Raw genomic sequence first — 21,856 nt, 5'->3', positions numbered from 1 at the left:
GAATCAGCTTCCAGCTAGCATGGGGGGACGCAACCGTGCTTTTCAAAAGCAACGCAACGGCTGGAACCAGTCGCCTCGTCGGGGGCAGAACTTTGGTAGCCCCAGCCCCAGGCACGACGTCACATTCAATAGTACTGCTCCCAGCGATATCTGGTTGGGTCACCCGAGTAATACTGACTATAATCTCTACCAGAAGGCTTGACGTTGGAGGAAGAAGCTCGTGAAACCTCACACTCACACCGCGAATGGAGCAGTACCACGCAGCTTCGAAAGAGGCCTGTCGTTTTCGTCAGCTCCGGCTCTTACAATCCATTGCAACCGCCCACGCCGCAGGCCGAGGACGCAAAGGATGCCTCTAGCGCTGTTGGAGCAACCGAAGAAGCGGTACCTGAAGGAGCAACGCCCCAAGGAACAACACCCGGAGAGGTAGCACTTAAGGGAGCAGCATCTGAAGAAGCAACACCTGAAGAACCAAAACCTGTTGAAGCGACCCCCGAAGAAGCAAAATCTGTTGGAGCGATACCTGAAGAAACAAAACCTTTTGAAGCACCATCTGAAGAAACACAACCTGTTGAAGCGACATCTGGAGAAGCAATATCTGTCGAAGCAACCACTCGAGGAGCAACATCTGAAGGAACGAATCCTGCGGATCTGACAGCCGAACAAACGCCACTTGTAGAAGCGAAAAATGGCGAAGATTCAGTTGAAGAAATCGCACAGGAGCAAACAGCACTTCAAGGACCAACCCCGGAGAAAGAGATACTCGAAGGAGTAGCACCTGGAAGAACAGGATCTGGAGAAGTTGCACCAGAAGATGCAACCCCTGGAGAAGATACCAACGACCATCCTGAAACAGATAATTCCGGTTCCAGCGATGAGGTCATCGTCTTCAAGGGTCGAAGCGCCATGAAGGCCAAAAGGCAGGCCACCAGCATCACTCTCACGACTATGCAGACCGAGATACGGGCGGTGGAAAAGAAAATCTCGGCTGCTTCCAAAGAGCCTCAAAAAGTGCTTCCCATCCGTCCTGCACAAAGCGATGATGACGATTCCGATGATCTGTTATGGCCAAGGAGGAAACGAGGCAAAGGACGTGGGCGGCGAAATCGGGGCAAGGACTCGGAAGAAGAAGCTATGATCGCCGACTATATCGCCAACATGCGCGAGAATGGTGAGATGTTTGAAGGCCTTGGTGATGATGATGAGGAGGAGGAGGAAAGCAGCGAAGACGGCGAAGACGTTCCGTCAACGTCTTTGGACCCGAAGACCGTCGATGACGCTGATGATACCACTGATGACGATGACGCCATTGATGGTCCAGAGTTACCGGAATTTATCAATGGGCTAATGCCCGTCTTTCGCCCTGGTGAGCTGGAAGACGACGATTACCTTGAAGAGAACAATGAGTTCGATCTGATGGACTGGGAACGACCCAGCGTGAGGCGCAAGAAGGGCAAGGGACGCCTGCCGTTTCCCACAGAGGATCTCGATTCGGACGTCGAGGAAGCCCTTCGAACTGCATACAACAATGATCGGCAGAAGAAGGCCGAGCGCAAGAAGGAGAGGGAAGCGTTGCGCGCAATGGGACTGCTTGGCAAAAGGGGACAAGTTGACCTGCGAGCGAAGTATCCGACAGGCATCACTATGACCCAGGTTATCGACGAGGTCAAGACTTTCCTTGCCTCATCCCAAGAAACGTACGTATTCCGTAGCCCCGACATAATGTCCGTTTGGTCCGTTTCCACTCACCGTTTCCTAGCTTGACTCTGCCGCCTATGGATCCGCACACAAGAAAGGGCGTCCATGAGTTGGCGCACAAGCTCAACGTCAAGTCCAAGTCGATCGGGGGCGGCGATCAGCGTAGGCCAGTGCTGTACAGGACGAAGAAGACGTCATATAACGAGCAGGAATTCGAGCAGATTATCGTGAGGATAAGGAGAATATTCGGCCGCCAACCGCCATCCAAGGCAGATAGCAGGAAAAACAGGCAAAATCAAAAGGGGCCAAAGGGAGGAAAGGGATCAAGGCCAGTGGCTCGAGCTGGCGGCGCGTTCGACTATCACGAAGGCGAAGTCATCGGCGCGGCCGCGCCAGAGCTGGGAACCGAAAATCGAGGCCGAGCCATGATGGAGAAGATGGGTTGGAGTACCGGAACGCCTCTGGGCGCCAGCGACAATCAGGGTATCCTGCATCCTGTGAGTCAAACGATGAAGAAGAGCCGGGCAGGCCTCGGACAAGAGTAATGAGCGGACATGGACAGCTTTTTTAGAAGATTCTGTGATTGTTGATGCAGGAAAATAAAATAGCATAATGTGCAGAAACCATTGCTTCGAGATATCCTCGATAGCTATTGTACAACCGCGAACCCCATTGACCGTGAAGACATTGCCCCCATAAAGCAAACCATCCGTAACGCATTAAGAGATCCCAAAGGCGAAACACAGTCACCCATCGTCTCGAGTAAAGACACTAAAGTCACGCAAACAAAACCCAAGTTTTCAGATGTGAAATCAGAACCCAGTCGCCATGAACCCCTCTTATTTCGTGGATGAGGAGTACTTGGTGACGGCCTTGGTGCCCTCAGAGACGGCGTGCTTGGCCAGTTCACCCGGCAGGATCAGTCGGACGGATGTCTGGATCTCTCGAGAAGAGATTGTGGACTTCTTGTTGTAGGCGGCCAGCTTGGAAGCCTCGGTGGCAACGCGCTCGAAGATGTCTGGGATTCAAAGTCAGATTAAAGGGCACATCGGGACGCATGAGACGCGATCAAAGCTTACCGTTGACGAAAGAGTTCAGGATGGACATGGCACGGTTGGAGATACCAGTGTCGGGGTGGACCTGCTTGAGGACTGCATTTGAAAGTCAGAATCGGGTGCCACAATTAGGAGCAAAAGTGTGGAATGGATAACAATGTTTGAAAACAAACAATGTTGGAAAAGGAGAGTGTGAATCTGGATTGACTTACCCTTGTAGATGTAGGAGCTGTAGGTCTCCTTGCGAGTCTTTGACCGCTTCTTCTTATCGCCAGAGGCGGCGGTCTTCTTGCCAGCGTCCTTCTTCTCGGGCGCCTTGCTGGCGGTTGAGGGAGCCTTGGCGGCGGGCTTCTTGTCGGCGGCTTTGGGAGGCATCTTGAAAATAACGTTGATTTCAAATTGATTTCTGAGTCTGAAAGACGAGGGTTGATGATGCAAAATGGCAAAAGGGCGGGCTGGCAGCGGGTGATGATGGAAAGTGAATGGGTGCGGGAACGACGTTCTTGGGGACGAGCTGGGCTTTTGTAGCTGGCACGCGTTGGCGGCCGGTGGATTACTGATTTGGCCTGGAGCAGGAAGGGGTGGCGCGAGCGAGGCCAGGCGCGTGCACGCCCTCGCGGGTACGGGCCAGGCGCTGCGAAAAGTGCGGTAGAGCTAGGTACCGCCGGCTGGACCACTCAGAATTGAGCGCCACAAAGGAAGAAAAAAAAAAATGCGCTGAATTTACTGCTGCCGCTAGCGCTGGTATTTGCCATGTACCCTAAAAATGCTACTGCTTGTGTTGCAGCTATGCCCGCGCTAGGCATTTCTCGGCAAGGCGCAACATTGCTTTCTCACGCATCTCTTCTGGTGACTGGGGCCCAGGTGAATTGAAGGCCTGACCGAATGATGCGATGCGATTGCCTTGCCCGCTCCATAGCTTCTAGTCGCGTCGAGGGTTTGTTGTTTTTTCTCCCGCCTTTTTTCCCCTTTGCTTGAAGCCCATTTTTCCCCTCTCGCAGAGCCACGCGATTGGCTGACGCCCAGTTCTCTTTTTATCGTTGCATCATTTTCTCCCCCACGGGCCTGCCTTCCCAGCTGAGGGCCAAATGTACCTTTCCCTTTGTGAGCTCAGTAGCACATGTATCTCTCGCCTTACGCTGCACGCTACTGGTGTTTTGGCGAAGCGCGCCTGAATAGCCTCACTTTTGATGCTTCAGCCCGCTTACCCTGTAATGCGAAATGAATCGCATGGTGCGCAGTCGCAGTGATATTATCGACATGATATAAAATGCTTCCACGTGCTTGCTTCTCCGAGCTCTAGGTATAGGTAGTAATATGAATATGTGCTTGTGATACGGCGGTACGATTGCTTTTGGTGTGGTAAATGCTCTCACGCAAATGTTCGTACGTGTTGGTGTCAAATAACGCAAGAATAACAAAGCAGTTCCATAGCAATTGAAACTGCCTTTACACACAGAATCGCATCCGCAACAGTCAATGCATGTACAAAGAGACAACTGGGCACAGACCATTGCCTGATCAAGATCAAAGTCACGACGAGAGTCCGCAAAATAACCTCCATCTGTATAACGGGGCATATCTGCGCGTATACTACTACTACTGCAAAGCACATGAAGCGGCCGGGGACGCGCAAGATCTCATGGTGTCAAGATTTACGAAGCCTGGTCCAGATTGTACTCCGTATAGAATCTTGCTATCAGATCCATCATCTCCAAGAATACGGAGTACGATCATCTTCAACACTGTCCCGAATCCATACGTGGAGTTGCTGTTGTCCTTCTGTTTACAAACTGCTACGAGCACGCGTATTCTATTGGTAGAGCTCCATCCGAGCAGAACCCAAATCTCAATGCCCAGTCAAGGAGTCCTGCTGTCCTCATCAGATAGCAAATCACTCCCAGCCATCAACAGACTCGTCTCATCTCACAGAGGAATTTGCTGGACGGCGGTGCATGCGCCGTTGAGGCCCATACCAGCCGTGTCCATGCATGCGCAGCGCCAAGATGGGGCGGAGATGGCGACGAGAGACTGCTGAGTGCCGCGATATCAAGCTTGTACCGCCAAGGTACACTCTGGAGCGAGCACTACCTTAGCTGCATCATTCTCGGGACCCTTATGGAGGTACTCCCTGCCCGTAGCTTTTTTTTGCACGCCCCCGCACCCAAATATCGCAATTGTTTTGCTGGGACACGTCCATTTCCCAGACAGGCCTAGCGCCACAGCAGCTGCGAGAGGGAGGGTGATTGCTGATCTCGCGCGCCGAGCACCAAAAAGTACTTAACTTTGGAGCCCCCCGCCAAATCCAAACCTCGCCATTTACACTGTTTCTCTCAACTCTCCACGCTGCACGATTACCATTCTGACCTTTGCCGCATCTCGCGTCTTCTCGCATCAACCTTTTACGTTAATTTTTTCCGTTAACCAAAAACTCCCACTTTCAAAATGACTGGCGGCGGCAAATCTGGCGGCAAGGCCTCTGGCTCCAAGAACGCTCAATCGTAAGTAGCTTCGAACGCGGTCTACGCGTCCCATATCCATCACAACAAACCAAAACAAAACCGAACTCGATCCAAGGATGCAATTCTGACTCCATTTCCAGCCGTTCTTCCAAGGCCGGTCTCGCGTTCCCTGTTGGTCGTGTCCACCGTCTTCTCCGCAAGGGCAACTACGCCCAGCGTGTCGGTGCCGGTGCTCCCGTCTACCTGGCCGCTGTCCTCGAGTACCTCGCTGCCGAAATCCTCGAGCTGGCTGGCAACGCCGCTCGTGACAACAAGAAGACCCGTATCATTCCCCGTCACCTCCAGCTCGCCATCCGAAACGATGAGGAGTTGAACAAGCTGCTGGGACACGTCACCATCGCCCAGGGTGGTGTTCTGCCAAACATCCACCAGAGTAAGACGCCTGCAGTCCTGAACCGGATTCAACGGTTACTAACATTACGTGTTCCAGACCTCCTGCCCAAGAAGACAACTGGCAAGGCCGGCAAGGGCTCCAGCCAAGAATTGTAATTTTAAAGTTGGTCTTTCTGCGCTTTCTTTCGAGGTCGTTTTGGTTGTCATAAAGGGGTCAAGGGATAAGGTTTACGGTTGCTTTTGTACGTCTGGGTTGTACATTAATCCCCCACGGCTATGATCATGAATCAGTTAGGGTTTTTTTCAAATGCACTTCAGTAAAAAAAACATTTTACCATCTAACAGCGCGTCTCCAAAACATTTGAGTGACATGCCGATCCGTTTGTCTCTCGTCTACCAGCGCCTTTGTTTCGCGAGCCTTTTCTGTTTTCAACTCGAACCCGATGCCTCATTCATTGGACATTTACCCCCATATTGGCCCTTTGCACTGATTCAAGCAAATCGTGTATGATACCTCTTCGAATTCACTTCAATTTGCCATCTTCTTTCGCTTTGCTTGTCTTGGTGAAAATGGCAGCTTGATTACGTCTTATTGATGCTTCGCCTCCCCGCAGCGCCAATACGCACCTTGGCTGCAATTTAGCTGCATTTCTCTGCATCCAATGCCCAATCGGGCTATAGACGTGGCCTTAGTACCTATTCAAGTTTAATGGGCGCCTCGATATAGCGGGTACCTGGCATGCTATTGTTCCTGGACAGCGAAGTGCCTCACAATCGTCCTACTTCCACCACCAAGTCAGTCGATATCAACCGCTTCTCTTTCCGAGGCGGTGAATTGATGGCGGACTCGTGTTTCAACCCAACATTCACTTGCTCATAGCATTTGACTGAGATTATCTTCTTCTGTTTCTCGTGCTTTCATCCATTAGCACCATGTCGGCGACTGATTCTTCTCGTCCACCGGCGGGGGATGCCGGCAGCACCAAAGTCCTCCCTCTCATGACCCGCGATGAAATTGAGGACTTGATTGCGCATGGACGACAGATTATCATCCACCGCGGATATGTCTTGAAGCTGGACGGATGGCTGCAGTATCACCCCGGAGGCGACAAAGCCATCATGCACCTGGTGGGCAGAGATGCAACCGATTGGGTCGACGTGTACGTGAAACCGCTACTCCAGGACGACACATGCATGCACTGAGCAGATTGCTAATGGCCTCTTGCCTGGTTTTAGCATCCACTCGTCGGAGGCAAAAGAGAGAATGCCACGGTACCGGATTGGCCGGATTGAGGGTTCTTGGCTCAACTTCAGGCCGCCAATCCAGGGCGGTGTATTTCGAACCATGGAAGAAATCGAATCGGATCGCCGGAAGGGCATCAACGCCATCTCGACCGGCGAGGACAATAGCTCCTCGAGCTCCCGAGCGCCCTCGCCCGTTTTTGATGTCGACACAAGCGCGTTGCGGGATCGGAAGAGTGCATCAGGGCATGGAGCCGCGAGGTCAGGGTCGGTCTCGTCGGCGTCGACGGCGGATAATGTGCCACTAGATGGCATGTCCTATCTGGACGTTATCACTCGCGAGCATATTCAGCTCGATTTGGAGAAGTATCCCGCGGTGGACGAGGCGACGCAAGCCCACGTCATTGCCAAATACCGCGAGTTGCACCAGAAGATCATCGATGCCGGCCTCTACAAGACGAACTACGCGGCATACGGCTGGGAGTGCTTCCGCTACTTGTCCCTGTTTGCCTTGATGCTGATTGCGCTCTCCTATGGCTACTACGTGGTCAGCGCCTTGGCTCTTGGCTTTATGTGGCATCAGCTCGTCTTCTCTGCCCACGACGCCGGCCATATGGGCATTACTCACAACTACTACATCGATACGTTCATCGGCATCTTCATTGCCGACTTTGTGGGTGGCCTCTCGCTGGGCTGGTGGAAGCACAACCACAACGTCCACCACATCGTGACCAATGCTCCTGAGCACGATCCTGATATCGAGCACATGCCCCTGTTCGCCGTTTCTCATCGCCTGCTGGGCTCTCTGCGGTCTACTTTCTATGACCGAGTCATGAAGTACGATGCTGCTGCGAAGATCCTCTTGCGTATCCAGCCGTGGACTTACTACCCTTTCCTGGCTTTCGGTCGCTTCAACCTCTATGTCCTCTCATGGGACTACATCATCAACGGACGAGGGCCTCGAAAGGGTCAGGCGGCGGCCCTTCGTTGGCTTGAGCTGACAGGGCAGATATTTTTCTGGGCTTGGTTCGGTTATGGGATCCTGTACAAGTCGATACCCGACAACTGGTCGCGGTTCGTGTATGTGCTGGTGAGCCACATTGCATCCTCTCCCCTGCATGTCCAGATTGTGCTGTCGCACTTCGCCATGAGCACCACCGATCTGGGGCCGCAGGAGTCGTTCCCGCAGATGATGCTGAGGACGACCATGGACGTCGACTGCCCTCGCTGGCTGGACTTTATCCACGGAGGCCTGCAGTTCCAGGCGATCCACCACCTGTTTCCGCGTCTGCCGCGCCACAACTTCCGCGATGCGCAGAAGCTGGTCATTGAGTTTTGCAAGGAGGTCGGCATTCCCTACGCCTACTATGGCTTTTCGACGGCCAATGGGCAGGTCATTGGCAGGCTGGCAGAGGTTGCCAGACAGGCCGCCATTTTCTCAAAGTGCCAGGAAACAATCACCAAGTCGAAGAATTTTGACATTTAGATGTTATAGAATGCCATAGAAGGCGATGCACCAGGATAGAGGTGCGTTGCGCGTATATGGAGGCACTCGAGGTTGTAGAGCCTCACACTGTCAAGACAAATACAACCGGTGCTTGTAAAAGCTTGCACCACGGCTAGAACTGTGTTAACATTCAACCAATTTGATACATAGCATTGAGTATTCTTGAATTCAAACTCTATGAATCTTTTCAGATACCGCAAATGGCTGATGCTCAGGTTTATCTAGTGTTTTGCTTCCACGATGGCACCTAACCTGTAATTCAGAGAAGCTTTGACTGTACCTATAGGATAATGGACTATACTTTGCTGGAGCTCGGTATTGTGTAGCGTCACTCACATATAGCTGATGACTATACTTTGCTTCCAGTCTTCCATATGTACTTTCTGTGGACGAACCGGTACCGCTCGTCGTAGATTCGGTGCATTTCCAGGACAACATCAACAAACGCCACGAGTAATTTTTCTCCATATCCCCCATATCGACATCTCTCCAGCAGAACCAACCACCGTTAGCATCCCAGGACAGTACATGAATTAAAAAAACCCGAGAAAATGTCTGACAGCGACGACGAGCCCATGTAAGTTGAAATGAATCCCCCCTTCAAACTCTTAGTCCAAAGGAGGGGGGGGGGAAAAAAAACAAAAGAAAAAGCTATAAGAACTGACTCCAGGCCAAACAAGCACACTCTCCTCCCACGCCCTCGAGGCCCTCCGAGCCTTCGAAGCAGAGCGAGAAGAGCACCAGGCCAAGTTCCAGAAGCTCCAGGCCGAGGCGGAGAGCGACAACGCCCTGCTGTCCATCGACACCTTTGCCGAGGACTGGAACGAGTCTCAATTCTGGGTACGTTTAACTTTCTCTTTCTGAACTTGAAACTCACCCACCCTACCTACCTGTTGTTGGCACATATATATAACAAATACTACTACACCTCCAACATGTGAACGTTTTTTACCCTTACGCAAGAGGGCACTTTCTTCATTGGAATCAATTACTGAGATAAGGAGGGAAAACATTTAGTATTCAGATGAGACGGCAAACACCCTCGCAACGGAGCTGCTCAGAGACGCGACAAGTGACATGACCATCGGCGTCGTCTCAGCGCCGAGTGTCTTTGTCGCCCTCAAGAACATACTGGTGAGTAGCCAAATCTACAATCCACACACACTGTTGATTCATCACGACAATCCCCTCTCTCTATAGCTCTCGAAATACTTCTTCACAATGCGCTAATGTTCCCGGTTTGCCTTTTTTTTTTTTACCTGCTGTAGCGGAGTAAAAGCGATGACGAGAGGCCAAAGCTGGTCCTGTTGGAGCACGACAACCGGTTTGGCGTGTTCCCGGAGTTTTCCTTTTATGACTTTCAACAGCCAGTTAAATTGCCAGGTATGATATGACGAGGCCGACAGCCACACCTTTAGATGTTTCACAAATCCCGCCGTCTCGAGGCTCTGTATAATAACCCTCATGTGTACACCAGGCCACCTGAAAGGGTCCATCGACAGAATCATCTGTGATCCGCCATTTCTGAGCGAAGATTGCCAGACCAAAGGTAAGGACCTCTCACCACCCAAACATCTGATACCTCCGCCCCCCGCCGAGGTCTGCAAGCTAATCATCACCTCCTCTGCCGTAGCTGCCTTGACTGTTCGCTGGCTCCTCAAACCAAGCGGTGCCGGACCGCCACCTCGTCTCATTGTCTGCACTGGAGAAAGAATGGAGACTTTGATCCTCAAGTTATACCGGGCTCTGGGTATCCAGACGACTGCTTTTGAGCCCAAGCATACACGAGGCCTGAGCAACGAGTTCTACTGCTATGCCAATTTTGAGTGTCCCAGCTGGAAGTGGCGGTAAAAGGATGATGCCGCCGTGTTATCTCCAAAGTCCGTTATCTGATGAGCTTGGTGGACGCGCAGGTTAGGACGAGTTACGTTCCTACAGTGCCGCATGACTCTATTGATGAGCTGCGATATCATCCAATGCGAGCCAACTTACCCCATAGTCCAGCGGATATGGATATAGTGTCGTTATCTAGTAGATAGGCACGATGCCTCCCTTAGGCGAGAGACCGGATGATATAAAACAGCAAGTACGCCTGAGCACCGAGTACATCCGACACCCGGGCCAGCTCTACCTTGTGGTCGTTGAATTTGAACCACTGCGAGTGTTAGCAAGGCAGATAGATATAGCGGAACATGAGGAGCCTTACCTGATCTCCCACGCGGCAGTACGACACGTAGTGACCCGTTTCAATCTCGCCGACGTGAACGACAACGCTCAGGAGGTCATACGTGCACGACCTCTCCAGTTCCAAGTTCTCACGACTGTCGCGGTTGCGAGCGCGATTGGTGTATGGAAGCATATTGAGTTGCAACGGGAAAGAGACGGGGTTGTCAATCTTTGACGCGGCCCGGTCGTGTTTTCCCTGCTTGAACTCGAATCTCTGTGAATATGCGTCAGTGGCAGATCCACCACAGGATTTTTCCCTCATAGTATAAAGAAAAAGCATACCTTGAGTTGGATGGACAGTACGTTGGGCAAACGTTTGATGCTGGTATGCCGCCGCGCTTGCTGTATCGATGCGCATTTGTGACACCTGTACTCGCATTTGTCCGACTTGACGTACTCCTCATCCAAACAGTCGCCCAACGTAAGCGCAGGCAGCTTCTGTCCCGTCTTCTTGGCTCGTCTCTGCGCCAACGTGTCAACACCGAGACTGAGGTCCAGGAACGACTGAACGGCATGCGTGGAGTTGTGGCAGTTCTGACAGGTCGTGGTTGTCTGCATCTTGCCGTAAAACGTCTGGTGGATGATGCAGTTGCACGTATGCTCGCTGCCGCTCTGCGGCCTCTTGCCATCGCCGTTTCGCTCGTGAAGCTCCTCGGCCAAGAACTGGAAAAACTCATGGGCATCCTGTTCCTTGGTTGTCACAAGATTCTCAAACGCCTTCTTCTCCGATATCCAGAACCCAGACAGGATGTTGGCGGCTGTATAACCGTTAGTGCTTTCCAGTGCGTAGAAATCCTGAAACATGTCGTCCATGGCGCAGCTTAAGCAGTGGGAAATGCTGCACTCGCTGCTCTGGTGCCCGTCGCTGAGGTAAAAGTTGCGCAGGAGGGGATTGTGAAGGAAGCTCTGAAGAACGACATTCTGGTAGCACGTCGCCCCTGCGTTGTAGATGCCGCGAAGACCGCTCGCGCGGCACGAGGCAACGGTTGTGTTGGCTGAGATGATGCGAGGATCTTCCTTGGACGATTCGGCAAAGAGTTCGTCGTGCTTTCGCTTTCGATTTGCTGATCAAGGTACGTTAGCGACGAGCCGAGAACAGAGGCCGAGGGGGATGTGCCTACTTGAAAACGTCCCAGTCCCTATCTTCCGCACTCGGAGCTCCTCCAGCGTAGGGTCCCAGACCAAGTCGTCGCATATCTGACAGTAGAGGGCACCCGTGCGAGAGTCGACATCTGCGAATTGTTGATGGTAAGCAACCATGAAGTCAAGGGCGCAGTGTAATATTCCGTCGGCCGCGTCGGGAAGCAGCTACGTACAAAATCGATGCAGTTTCTCATTCCCATGTTTCAGCCGGTCCTCCTCGCTCAAGGTAACTGGGCATTGCAGGCACAGGTAGTTGGAGGTGAGGGAAGTGACGGGGCGGCCTTCCTGGTTCGTCGATGTCTGCGAAACGATCGGGGTCGTGTCGAAGATGCCTCGGAGAATCATCTTGTAGTGTGCGATGGAGCTATTCATGACCTCTTGGCTCTGGCAGAGGAGGATCTGGACATGCTCTGGGAGGAGGCAGTTAGCAAGCAGTGCGATTGATTGATTGATTTATAACGACTTGAATGGAAGCTTGAAGCAACCCACCGCAGCCAAAGACTGGGCATCCCGGCGAAGGAGACTTGATTTTGGCATTCTTGGGAGAAGCGGGAGTCGTCGGTCGTGTGGCCATGGCGGCTGTAGAATGGGAATGAAGTGGTGATGATGGTGACGATTCTGTCCGGCTTCGACGCGCCTCTCAGCCAAGGCCTGCCTGGATTGCCGCCCCCAAGGAATAAGGTAAGTAATCGTCGCCAAGTAGCGACCGTTGGGGGAATGGCCTGTGGAAGAGATCTGGTGGAGTCGATTGGGAGGAAATAAGCACGGTATGAGGCTGAAGATCTGTCGCCGGTAAAGGCGATGATTGTCTATCGAGGGTTGAACAATCGGATTGCTTTGGGGCACGCGCATTAACTCGGCTGAAGTTGTAGTGTACACTGTAGGTACGGAGCAGTGGAAAGAGGTTGCCTTGACTTTCAGCCAGTGGGGGGACCAGACATGTGCCGATCTCGTCGATGCGCTATAGCGTGCGTGCCTTGCCTTGGCGGGCGGCTGAGGGAGAGCTAGCGAGTGCTGTAGTAAGGATACCAGGGGAAGGGTGAGAAATCCAAGGATTTGACTTGACGTATAGCTTATAACAGACATCTTGCATATATTTGAATTTATACGAGTACACTTCTCTTTTCATTTCAACCATATCAATTAATCCCCCTGAAGAGACCAACTGAGGCGTGAACCAATCCCCAAAAGCACTAACAAAATCGGCAGCCGTTTTGTCATCGTCCCCGGATACCAGATAAGAGAACTTTCTCTTTCTTCACTTTGATCATACACACTTCCATCCCACACCAACAACAACATCCATCCATCGCAATGCCGCAAGACGCAAGAAAACAGCCACAGCCCGCCTTCTCCTCCCTCTACCTCCAGAGCCTCACCCAGGAGCTCTCCGAGGACCTCGACAAGGTCCGCAACGCCGACGACTTCAAGGCCGACTCCGTGCCCTTCCTCGTCCACGCCCTGCAGCAGGGCGCCTCCCAGTTCTCCCCTGCCCAGCAGGAAGCCGTCCTCAAGGCTGCAGAGGGCCGCCGGGGCTGAATTGATATACAAGTTGTGGTTCGTCACGGTAAGCTGCTTCTTCCCTTTTCTCACCTTGGCCCTTCTTACCGTGTGGACAAAATTCTCATGCGAGGTCACTAGTGCTAGTTGACGTTTGCCCGCAAACACGCCACAGAGGCCAAAGGCGCTCGTCAACCTGTCCATGGCGCAGGGCGTGGTGTGCACTCTTCCTCAGAAAACTCTGCAATGGCATGACTAGAGATCCCGGCACTGGCCATCGAGTTGTGTTCAAGCTGCGCTCAGCTTTTATGGTGCCAATCATACGCAGGTTATCCCGGGACCACAAAAGCTATGATTCAATGGGTTGAAGAAAAAGCCCAGAGGGATTTCACGATGGCCATTTAGATGCGCAAGATGAAACACTACCGTGCGGCAGAGTTCAGCCTCAATATATCCTTCATCAAATGTGTCACTACAGCCTCCTTGGGATGGCTTTCTGCGTCTCCTATCCTAAGATTACACCCTTTAGACTACTCCGTCTAACACTACCCATAGCACTACTCATAGTACTACTCTCCATCGCAAGATAAAATGAATGTGTGGTATCATAATGCCCAAGGGTATCCAATCCGCCTCCCGGTTTATCATGAAGGGTATCTCTATAAGAAAAGAAAAAAACGTGCAAAGGTCGTATAGAAAGAAAAAAGAAAATCATAGGAAACGCCGCCCAGGTCGAATAGCCAAACCCAAAGCACGCATCGCCCCAAACACTCGAAACCGTGTCACGACCCCCCATTCACGGGCAGTTACGCGAGTCTTGTTTGGTTCAAGCATAAGCCGAAGCCTGAGAGTTGCGCTCCTTACGGGTCGCCCACCCCTTGAGAGCCAACACGAGTAGCTCCCAAGACATGAACAAGCCGGTGAAGCCCAGCGTGATGGTGTAGAGCGACATTGGCTCCAAGTCATAGTGGATCATGCCCTTAATGGTATCGGCAGCGCTATACATGAAGATAATGCCACCCGCGACGAGACCAAACGATGCCAGCAGCTCGGTGGGCGGCCGCGAGGGGTAGACGGACTTGGGCGGCTTCAGGTACATGGTGACGTATGTGAGCATCCTGGCCAGAGCAGCGCCGAGCAGCAGGTTGCCCCATTGCTTGTGAACCATGGTTCCGGTCATGGTCTCCTGCGCGTGGCCGCCCATCATCATGCCCAGCAGCATGATGATGAGCGCGGGGATGGGGTTGATGGAGAACTCGTACGTCTCGGGAGGCTCGAGGGCCGCGCTCTCGTCGGCGGAGGTGGGCTGGCTGCTGGTCACCAGAGTGTTGAGCAGACCCCTCAACCAGGTGGATTCAACGAGCATGCCGACCTGTCGCAATATCAGTTAGTATAAGAAAATGACGGAAATGATGTCCAGGTGTGTTTGCGCGTCAAGCTTACCGAGCCGCCACCGAGGAATAGGACGGTGATGGAGAAGTGCTCCAGATCGCTTGGGGTCCAGACGCCATCCCTACTGCCCAGATGCTCCAAGAAGATGTTGGTAGAGCCGTAGATGAAGATGAGGGCGCTCTCGACAAACTCTGCGGACGGGGCCCACCGCTGGCCGGCTTTGCGCTGGGGGCGCAGGTTCCAAGCCCAGCCAGCCTCGTAGAAGCTCCCCGACCAGCGGCCGAGGGTGAGGAGGCCCATCCAGAAGAAGATGCCGCCCTTGATCCAGTGAGCAAGTCCGCTGTAGATGGCAGTGCCCTCCTGATTGCGCATGTCAGTTACATGTTTCTGTGCGGATGCATCCTCGTCAAGTAGGCACTTACAAAGAGGCGACCCATCGTCGCAATGCCGGTAATGTAGGCAACGAATCCAAAGGGCAAGATGATGCGGTCGATCGTCTTGTATCCGAAATCAATGTACTTCCAGACGCGCGAGGACACGACCTTGAGGGCCATGAGCGCCGTCTTGCTGCGCGGGGCCGGCGTCTGCTGCATGGGCATGGGCATGGCGGGGCCGTCGAGGTCCTCGTCGTCGTCCTGCAGCTCCTTGTCCAGATGCGGCTCCTGGCCATCGCGGTCGGCGAGCGTCGAAAACGAGTTGCTGCGCAGCGACTCGGTCGTGGGCTCGGAGCCCTGGCCGCTGTCGTTGGACAGGCGGTAGTGGCCGAAGTAGCTGGCGGCTCTGCTAGGCGGGAGCGGGATGAAGGCGCGGCGCTCCTCGGCTAGCTGATCGGCGGCGGTAGTGGGAGCGGCACCCTTGAAGGCCCCGCCAACGTGCCGGAGCAGGCTGACAACCACCTGCGCAGACACCGTCCAGGTCACGATCCAGCCGATGGGGTGGTGCGCGTTGTGAGGATACAGGTCGGGCGTCTGCGCGTTGTACGCCGTGCCCAGGATCAGGCCCAGCGCATTGGCGGCGAGGAAGACAAACTGCGACGCGAGGACGTAGCGCGACTTGGCCAGCGACAGGGCCACGGCTGTTGTTCTCTGGTTAGTTTTTTATCATTTATTGCATTGTGCGACCAGTACGACTTACCAATTGGGAGCATAATCACCCAGGCCACCGTCATGAGCGCAATGTGCGCGTACAGCACGTTGACATGCTCCGGATGCGCAAAGTACGTCGGCGGGTATTCCGAGTCCTTCTGGTCCGGCGCCATGTCTGCCATGCCCTCCATGCCCTCGTCACCGTGCCGGCGGCTGTTGTCTGCGAGGACGGGCAGCACCAAGCTCAAGCCAAGCACAGCAATGCTGGCGAGCTTACTGCCGGGCGCCGCTAGCTTCATGGAGCTCGGTTGTTGCAGCAGGCGCTCTCTGGAGAATCACGAAGGTTTAGGGGAACGACGAAAGGGCGTTCAATGGGCGTTGCCGGGGGAGAAGCTCTGTTATAAGATACGAGCTCCGGAATGCGCAGTCTCAACGAATCAAGGACGATACATGCAAAGACGTCTTTTGGAGCAAGGAAGGAGGAGGAGGAGGAGGAGGAGGCGGGAGGAAGAGAGATGGGCAGGGCAGGAGGAGGAGGGCTTGCTCGATCACGTCAAACACTCAAGAAGCTACTGCGAACAACAAGAAGCTTCGGAATTCTTCAAGAGTCATGGGCGGGTGGGTGGCTTGTCTTTTAAAGGAAGAGGCAAAGGCAACAAATCGGCAGCTTGTCGAAGCCGCTCCATCCCGCACGGCGGGCCCTGAGCGGCACATGAAGCCAGGGCTGCGATGGTCAAATCGTCATGCGAGAATTGGAAGGCCAAGGGTACGAAGTACAAAGCCGAGAGCATGCTGGCTTGTGGGCTGGATGCGAAGATGAGGTTGAGCTCCGAGGCTTCCGAGCCTCGCGCCTCGTTAGTCGTGCCCAGAAGACGGTCTGTAGGCGTACCGGAGCTTGTCAAGGGAGGTACGTAGCAGGCAGAACACCAAAGAAGCATGAGTGGGAATAGTAGAAGGATAAAAAAAAAAAAAAAAGAACACCTCATCTCCACCCTCGGATGAGCCAGGTGGGGGTGCTGCGTTTCCTCTTCCAGCGATTTCGGGAGCGGATGGTGAGGTGAGGATGGAACGGTGCCGGGCTCGCGTCTAGAGAGGAGGAGCATGGCATCCATTCCACGGCCGGGATTGCTTCGTGTATGTAACGACTAGGGAGGTGCTAGTACATAAGTTTGAACCGTGAACAGATCCGGAGCGCTGCTGGGAGATACCGTAGGTAATGAAAGTGCTCCCTACTCGTACTGGCTTCTGTAGTTGCAGTACGTGTAAATCAACGGCGCCTCCTCCGGCGCCTCCTCCTCCTCCTCCTCCCTATCTTCATCTCCAAAGTGGCGTAGGGCGAGGCGTTCCGTCACATGCGAAGCTGAAGGTGCCAAACAGAGCTTGTGCGCAGCGGAAATAGGCAATAGCTACACGCAGCGATGGCTGTTCGGGGGGCAGCCGAACGCAGTGCCATGCCCATGACGCAACAATACGGTCGTCTGGAGAACCCTTGCCCGTTGGAGGGCCCGGCAGCTGCTGGCTAAGGAATACGCTCTTGCGGCATCTCGGCTGTCAGTCAGTCTGTCTGACAAACCCGGCCCGGCCTCCCATCGTAGAGGTTGCCTGCTAAGGTACGAGTAGATTGACAGATACCATGACCCCATGCATGGACACGCTTCGGAGGTAAGGCGCATCTGCTGATAGGCTGCGACTTACACAGACAAGCGTTACCGAGACTTGACAAACCCGCCGGGCATGAACGCAGCAGCCAGTGCATCCGATGCGACGTCGCCCTCACTTACACGCAGACTCTGCTGATCGGGTACCATGTACGCGAAGTAGGCAAGGTATGGAAGAGCGTCGTCGTCGACAGAAGGGCGGTGCGCGTGTTCGTTGCGTCGCGGCTTGCGTATCGAGGCTGCTACAGTACCCAAGCGATGAGTGAGCGAGTAAGGTGAGTAAGTGAGTTATTATTACACGGATCCAAGTAGTAGTACTCCTTATTAGCCACCGCGGGAACGACTCAGTCAATGCATGAGGCCATTCGCAAGTAGTACTTGCGTACTTGTGCTGTCAAACTACACATCTCGATCCCCTTCTCTCCCCCCCCACCAGCCGTTGTCCTTCTCGCCCGATCGAATTTTTCTTCTTCTCCTTCCTCCTCCTCTCGCCCCGGTGATTCCGGAGCTGGAATCGGACATCGGAGCGCGAACCCATCGGCTGGCTGCGCTTCTCCACCGAAAGCGCTGTGACGAAATGGCTGGGCTGGGATTCACAGAGCTGGAGCTCCCCACTTGAGGCCATCTTGGCGCTCTTTCCTGGTGTGATGGCATGGGATTTTGCGGCCTGCTGCTGCTGGTCCTGGTCAAGAGGATGAGCAGACCCATGTTTGCGACTGGGTCATCTGATGGCTTGGTGTTGCTGTTAATTTTCTGTCTTATTTTTTCTTTTCTTACTTATGCTTCTTCTTTTCGTTTCCATCCCGAGGCTGACGTGACTGATTGTACGAGGTACAGTTATAGGCAAGATAAGGTATGCATTCCGAGAGCAGAGGAGCTGCAAACGCAGCCTTTCGCCTGTCCACAAAGCCGACAACCGTCTCGTGCCGCCTCACTTCTGGACGACGCCTCTTCCCCTTTGCTTGCCTCACCTTGCCCGCAAATCTGCTCGACTGCTGCTGTACTTTGCAAACACTGCTACCCTTTTCTCCGTGGCTGCAGCCGAATCACTCGTCCACTGCCGGGATGGTGGCGTGACCCCAATCAACGTGGAAAGCTGCATCCGCATCGATTGGTCCGATGAGGCAGCAGGCCAGCCTCTCCCCCACAGCCCTGCAGCCACAATTGGCGGTTTTCTTCAATCCGCCCAAGGCTCTTTTCTTCGAGGCCAGGGTAGTATTGATTCCAACCACTCAGGCAGTTTGCAATTCTGCATCCTGCACATGGCCAGTTGCTGCTTCGTAACAAGAACGAGGTACCCCGTACGAAGTACAAAGGGAGCTATACGTTCTGGCGATTACCGAGGCCACAGGGCCGGCAGCGAGCAAAATCACTCGTCCGATATCCCGCGCGCCCGTGCCGTAAGAACCAACCTGGTAGGATTATTCGTGAATACATAGTTCCTACAGGCGCGGAGCATGGAGTCCGCGGATATTCTCACCCATCGGCCGGCAAATCGCACGAGGTCCCGCTTGGGATCGCGATCGCCTGCGGGATCCTGGTCACTTGGGTGTTTCTTTCATCGGTCTATGGCCGATTAATAATGGCCGTCTAGTTCCGGAAGGGCGTTTGAGTCACCCGCCGGTGTTGACAAGCTGTACGGCAGTAGTTCGCGATGTGATTTGCTTCTAGTAGTAGTATTACTTCCTGTACACCAGTAATAATGCTCGCGATTGGAACTTGCCCAAGTCCTACAATGAAGGCATCTCCAGCCACACACACACACACACACACACACACACTGGGCATCCAAGCGGACTGGAGGTTGCTTTGCTTTATCGCCGACCGCCTTACATACATACATGGGAAGTGCCTGTAGATCCCAGCAAGCACCCAAAACACCCATCCATCAACCTCTGTTTTCAAAAAGGCCGGGGGAGGGGAAAAAAAGAACTTGCGCCGTCCAATCGCATCTAGTTGCCCTCATAGCTCCATGACATGGGTCATTATGCCAGCTACCTACCTACATGTAACCTCAACTTCCCCAGCCGTGGACATTTCCCCCCCGTTGCCGGTGCCGTCAAAACATATGACTTCGCTTATCGTCGTTTTCCATATCCTGGTTCAAATCGTAGGATGAAGTACAAGTATTGATGGAGGACACCTTGATGGGAGGGCGCCAAAGCGTTGATCGTACGAACATGGGATGTCGGCTATCAATCAACTCCGAGTCACCTCCACAAGGTACGGAGCAGAACAGTCCTACTGAGACAGCTGGATCGATATCCGGCTATTTTGGATTGCTTCTCACCTTCTTCCAATCACCGCCGAGGCAGCCATACTTGAATGTCCCACGCTCTTTATTAACAGCTACTACTACTTCGTACATTCTAATCATGAAGCTTACAGCCCATCTACAGGTGATGCTCGTGAAAGCTCCTACAACAGCATTTTCCTGGGGTCCTCGATGTACTCCTTGATCTTGACCAGGAACTGGACGGCTTCCCTTCCATCGAGCAGACGGTGGTCGTACGTCAGGGCCAGGTACATCATGGGCCGGACCTCCACCTTTCCGTTGACGGCCACGGCGCGATCCTTGACGGCGTGGAGACCCAGGACGGCGCTCTGGGGCAGGTTGATGATGGGGGTACCCATGAGGGAACCGAACACGCCGCCGTTGCTGATGGTGAAGGTACCGCCAGCCATATCCTCAATCGTGAGCTTGCCGTCGCGAGCCTGGGATGAGTTAGCAATGCCGCCATGACTGTCATATATATGCAAGCAGCGGTGCTACTACTACTGACCTTCTTGCCCATCTCGGCAATAGCCTTCTCAATGTTGATCATGTCCATCGACTCAACATTGCGCACAACGGGGGTAACCAGACCCTTCTCCGTGGCAACGGCGACGCTGATGTCGACGTAATCGCGGTACACAATGGTGTCTCCGCCGTTGGGGCCCTCAATGGACGCATTGACGGCGGGGATGTCGCGCATCGCCAGCACCGCAGCGCGCGAGAAGGCGCTCATGAAGCCCAGCTTCACTCCAGTCTTCTTGAGAATCTCCTCCTTGTAGAGCTTGCGGAACTCCATAATGTTAGACATGTCCACCTCGTTGAACGTCGTCAGTGACGCAGCCGTGTTCTGAGACTGCTTGAGACGCTCGGCAATACGAAGTCGCATACGGTTCATTTTCACCTGCATCAAATCGAGTTAGACGGTCTAGAAGTGAAAAAAAAACCCAGGATATCACGTCAAGGGGGTCGGGAACCTACCCGACGCTCTTCGCGGTTTCCAGGTGCCGGGGTAGATGACGATGCCGCAGCAGGCTCGGGCTCGCTCTTCTTCTGGGGCTTCTCGGCGGGCTTCTCCTTGGGCTGGGGCGGAGGAGAAGGCTTCTCGCTCTTGCTCGGCTCGGGCTGTGACTTTGGCTGCTCTGGTTCCGCCGGTTTTGACTCGGACTCAACAGGGGGTTTCGACTCCTCCTTGGGCTTCTCCTGCTCTCCTGACGACGCCGGCTTCTCGGCGCCAGTCTCGACACGGACCAAGTCCTGGCCAACCGTCACGGTGTCCTCCTCCTTGACGAAAAACTCCTTGATGACTCCGGCTTCTGTTGCGTTGACGGCGACGTCGATCTGTAGACGCGGGGCATGAGCGTAGCTCGAGTCACAAGGGGGGTCAATGGAAACGCACCTTGTCCGTCTCAATGGTGGCAATCTCCTCATCCTGCTCAACGTAGTCGCCAACGGATTTGGAAAACTGCTTCAGAGTTCCCTCGGATATGGACTCGGCCATGGGCGGGACCTGGATGATCTTGTCCGCATACCACCGGACCAAGCTCGGGAGGCCCTGGCGGAAGACGGGGGATGGGCGCAAATGGCGCATCGGCGCCATGCGGGAGACGGCAACTATGCTTCGAGACAGCATGATGGGCGAGCGTGATTCGTGCGCGAGAACGAGTGGTGGTCGAGGGGGATCAAGGAGAGAGGTTCGAGGTTCGAGGTCGGCTATACTGCGTAATTAAAAAAATGTATCCTCGGCAGATGCATATCGGGAAAAGAAGGACTGTGCGCAAGGAAGCGTCATAGTGTAGGCATAAAAGAGCAATAGCCGACTAAGGGGGATTAGACGCCTAGTAGGAAACGGAAACAAGGAAGAAGCCGCTATGAGTTCTAGAAGATGCAGTTGAGGATGCCTTGTAGCCGATCCCTCGATTGAAATTATGTCACGGTCTAATTCTACTTTCGCCTTATACTGCATTCTTTCGTATTACTACGACTCTTTGTCGGATTGGCCCAATATTCGATAATAACATGCGTTTCTATATAAGTGAATTTTTCGGGTGTAGCCGACCCCTGGGCTAGTAGTACGTCATTCAGGAATTTTTGACAGCCGGGTCCTCGCTGCGACGGCTGGTACAACTTTTTTTTTTTGTCCAGCATTTTTTTCCGGTCAAATCCAGCCTTTCCCACGCCATGCCGATATAACACGAATTTATTTCTGTTCCAGTGGACTGG

At 53.7% G+C, this 21,856-nt stretch overlaps 11 protein-coding genes across 11 annotated transcripts; 7 read left to right on the top strand and 4 right to left on the bottom strand.

The window, feature by feature from the left end:
• Positions 1 to 19: 19 nt before the first annotated feature.
• Positions 20 to 1,437, top strand: BBK36DRAFT_1099651 (hypothetical protein; the record flags this gene model as incomplete). Its single annotated transcript, XM_024889138.1, has 2 exons — positions 20 to 131; positions 194 to 1,437. Coding segments are annotated over 2 exons (1,356 nt in total), but the record flags the coding sequence as incomplete, so codon positions are not given.
• Positions 1,438 to 1,644: 207 nt separating this feature from the next.
• BBK36DRAFT_1172677 (hypothetical protein) lies at positions 1,645 to 2,243 on the top strand (the record flags this gene model as incomplete). Its single annotated transcript, XM_024895762.1, has 2 exons — positions 1,645 to 1,697; positions 1,760 to 2,243. 2 exons carry the CDS (start codon positions 1,645 to 1,647, stop codon positions 2,241 to 2,243), a joined length of 537 nt encoding a protein of 178 aa, XP_024745812.1.
• Positions 2,244 to 2,546: 303 nt separating this feature from the next.
• BBK36DRAFT_1082841 (histone-fold-containing protein) lies at positions 2,547 to 3,044 on the bottom strand (the record flags this gene model as incomplete). The annotated part of the gene is made up of 3 exons (XM_024888929.1): positions 2,547 to 2,716; positions 2,778 to 2,849; positions 2,966 to 3,044. Coding segments are annotated over 3 exons (321 nt in total), but the record flags the coding sequence as incomplete, so codon positions are not given.
• A 2,148-nt stretch (positions 3,045 to 5,192) lies between these two features.
• Positions 5,193 to 5,771, top strand: BBK36DRAFT_1026506 (histone-fold-containing protein). Its single transcript, XM_024888870.1, has 3 exons — positions 5,193 to 5,254; positions 5,356 to 5,648; positions 5,706 to 5,771. Exons 1-3 carry the CDS (start codon positions 5,199 to 5,201, stop codon positions 5,762 to 5,764), a joined length of 408 nt encoding a protein of 135 aa, XP_024745810.1. The 5' UTR covers positions 5,193 to 5,198; the 3' UTR covers positions 5,765 to 5,771.
• Positions 5,772 to 6,541: 770 nt separating this feature from the next.
• BBK36DRAFT_1144913 (fatty acid/sphingolipid desaturase) lies at positions 6,542 to 8,336 on the top strand (the record flags this gene model as incomplete). The annotated part of the gene is made up of 2 exons (XM_024893714.1): positions 6,542 to 6,768; positions 6,845 to 8,336. The coding sequence occupies 2 exons, from the start codon at positions 6,542 to 6,544 to the stop codon at positions 8,334 to 8,336; spliced, it is 1,719 nt and encodes a 572-aa protein (XP_024745809.1).
• Positions 8,337 to 8,906: 570 nt separating this feature from the next.
• On the top strand, positions 8,907 to 10,208 carry BBK36DRAFT_1185534 (hypothetical protein; the record flags this gene model as incomplete). The annotated part of the gene is made up of 6 exons (XM_024896446.1): positions 8,907 to 8,934; positions 9,038 to 9,197; positions 9,375 to 9,491; positions 9,626 to 9,740; positions 9,835 to 9,906; positions 9,991 to 10,208. Coding segments are annotated over 6 exons (710 nt in total), but the record flags the coding sequence as incomplete, so codon positions are not given.
• A 202-nt stretch (positions 10,209 to 10,410) lies between these two features.
• On the bottom strand, positions 10,411 to 12,300 carry BBK36DRAFT_1163166 (cysteine proteinase; the record flags this gene model as incomplete). Its single annotated transcript, XM_024894506.1, has 6 exons — positions 10,411 to 10,512; positions 10,564 to 10,797; positions 10,866 to 11,647; positions 11,705 to 11,815; positions 11,900 to 12,136; positions 12,216 to 12,300. 6 exons carry the CDS (start codon positions 12,298 to 12,300, stop codon positions 10,411 to 10,413), a joined length of 1,551 nt encoding a protein of 516 aa, XP_024745807.1.
• A 740-nt stretch (positions 12,301 to 13,040) lies between these two features.
• BBK36DRAFT_1129552 (hypothetical protein) lies at positions 13,041 to 13,265 on the top strand (the record flags this gene model as incomplete). Its single annotated transcript, XM_024891748.1, has 1 exon — positions 13,041 to 13,265. The coding sequence occupies one exon, from the start codon at positions 13,041 to 13,043 to the stop codon at positions 13,263 to 13,265; it is 225 nt and encodes a 74-aa protein (XP_024745806.1).
• Positions 13,266 to 14,052: 787 nt separating this feature from the next.
• BBK36DRAFT_1129369 (hypothetical protein) lies at positions 14,053 to 15,885 on the bottom strand (the record flags this gene model as incomplete). Its single annotated transcript, XM_024891730.1, has 4 exons — positions 14,053 to 14,598; positions 14,670 to 14,978; positions 15,041 to 15,693; positions 15,753 to 15,885. The coding sequence occupies 4 exons, from the start codon at positions 15,883 to 15,885 to the stop codon at positions 14,053 to 14,055; spliced, it is 1,641 nt and encodes a 546-aa protein (XP_024745805.1).
• A 547-nt stretch (positions 15,886 to 16,432) lies between these two features.
• BBK36DRAFT_1144909 (hypothetical protein) lies at positions 16,433 to 17,226 on the top strand (the record flags this gene model as incomplete). Its single annotated transcript, XM_024893713.1, has 4 exons — positions 16,433 to 16,610; positions 16,888 to 16,912; positions 16,961 to 17,085; positions 17,141 to 17,226. 4 exons carry the CDS (start codon positions 16,433 to 16,435, stop codon positions 17,224 to 17,226), a joined length of 414 nt encoding a protein of 137 aa, XP_024745804.1.
• Positions 17,227 to 19,682: 2,456 nt separating this feature from the next.
• Positions 19,683 to 21,471, bottom strand: BBK36DRAFT_1136592 (dihydrolipoyllysine-residue succinyltransferase). The gene is made up of 4 exons (XM_024893029.1): positions 21,033 to 21,471; positions 20,615 to 20,974; positions 20,145 to 20,537; positions 19,683 to 20,076 (listed from the first exon to the last, which is right to left on the bottom strand). Exons 1-4 carry the CDS (start codon positions 21,264 to 21,266, stop codon positions 19,780 to 19,782), a joined length of 1,284 nt encoding a protein of 427 aa, XP_024745803.1. The 5' UTR covers positions 21,267 to 21,471; the 3' UTR covers positions 19,683 to 19,779.
• Positions 21,472 to 21,856: the final 385 nt, after the last annotated feature.

This window comes from Trichoderma citrinoviride, assembly GCF_003025115.1.
Source record: "Trichoderma citrinoviride strain TUCIM 6016 unplaced genomic scaffold BBK36scaffold_17, whole genome shotgun sequence".
NCBI lineage: Eukaryota > Fungi > Ascomycota > Sordariomycetes > Hypocreales > Hypocreaceae > Trichoderma > Trichoderma citrinoviride.
The sequence above is the reverse complement of the archived record's forward strand: the minus strand, read 5'-3'. Positions and strand labels throughout refer to the sequence as shown.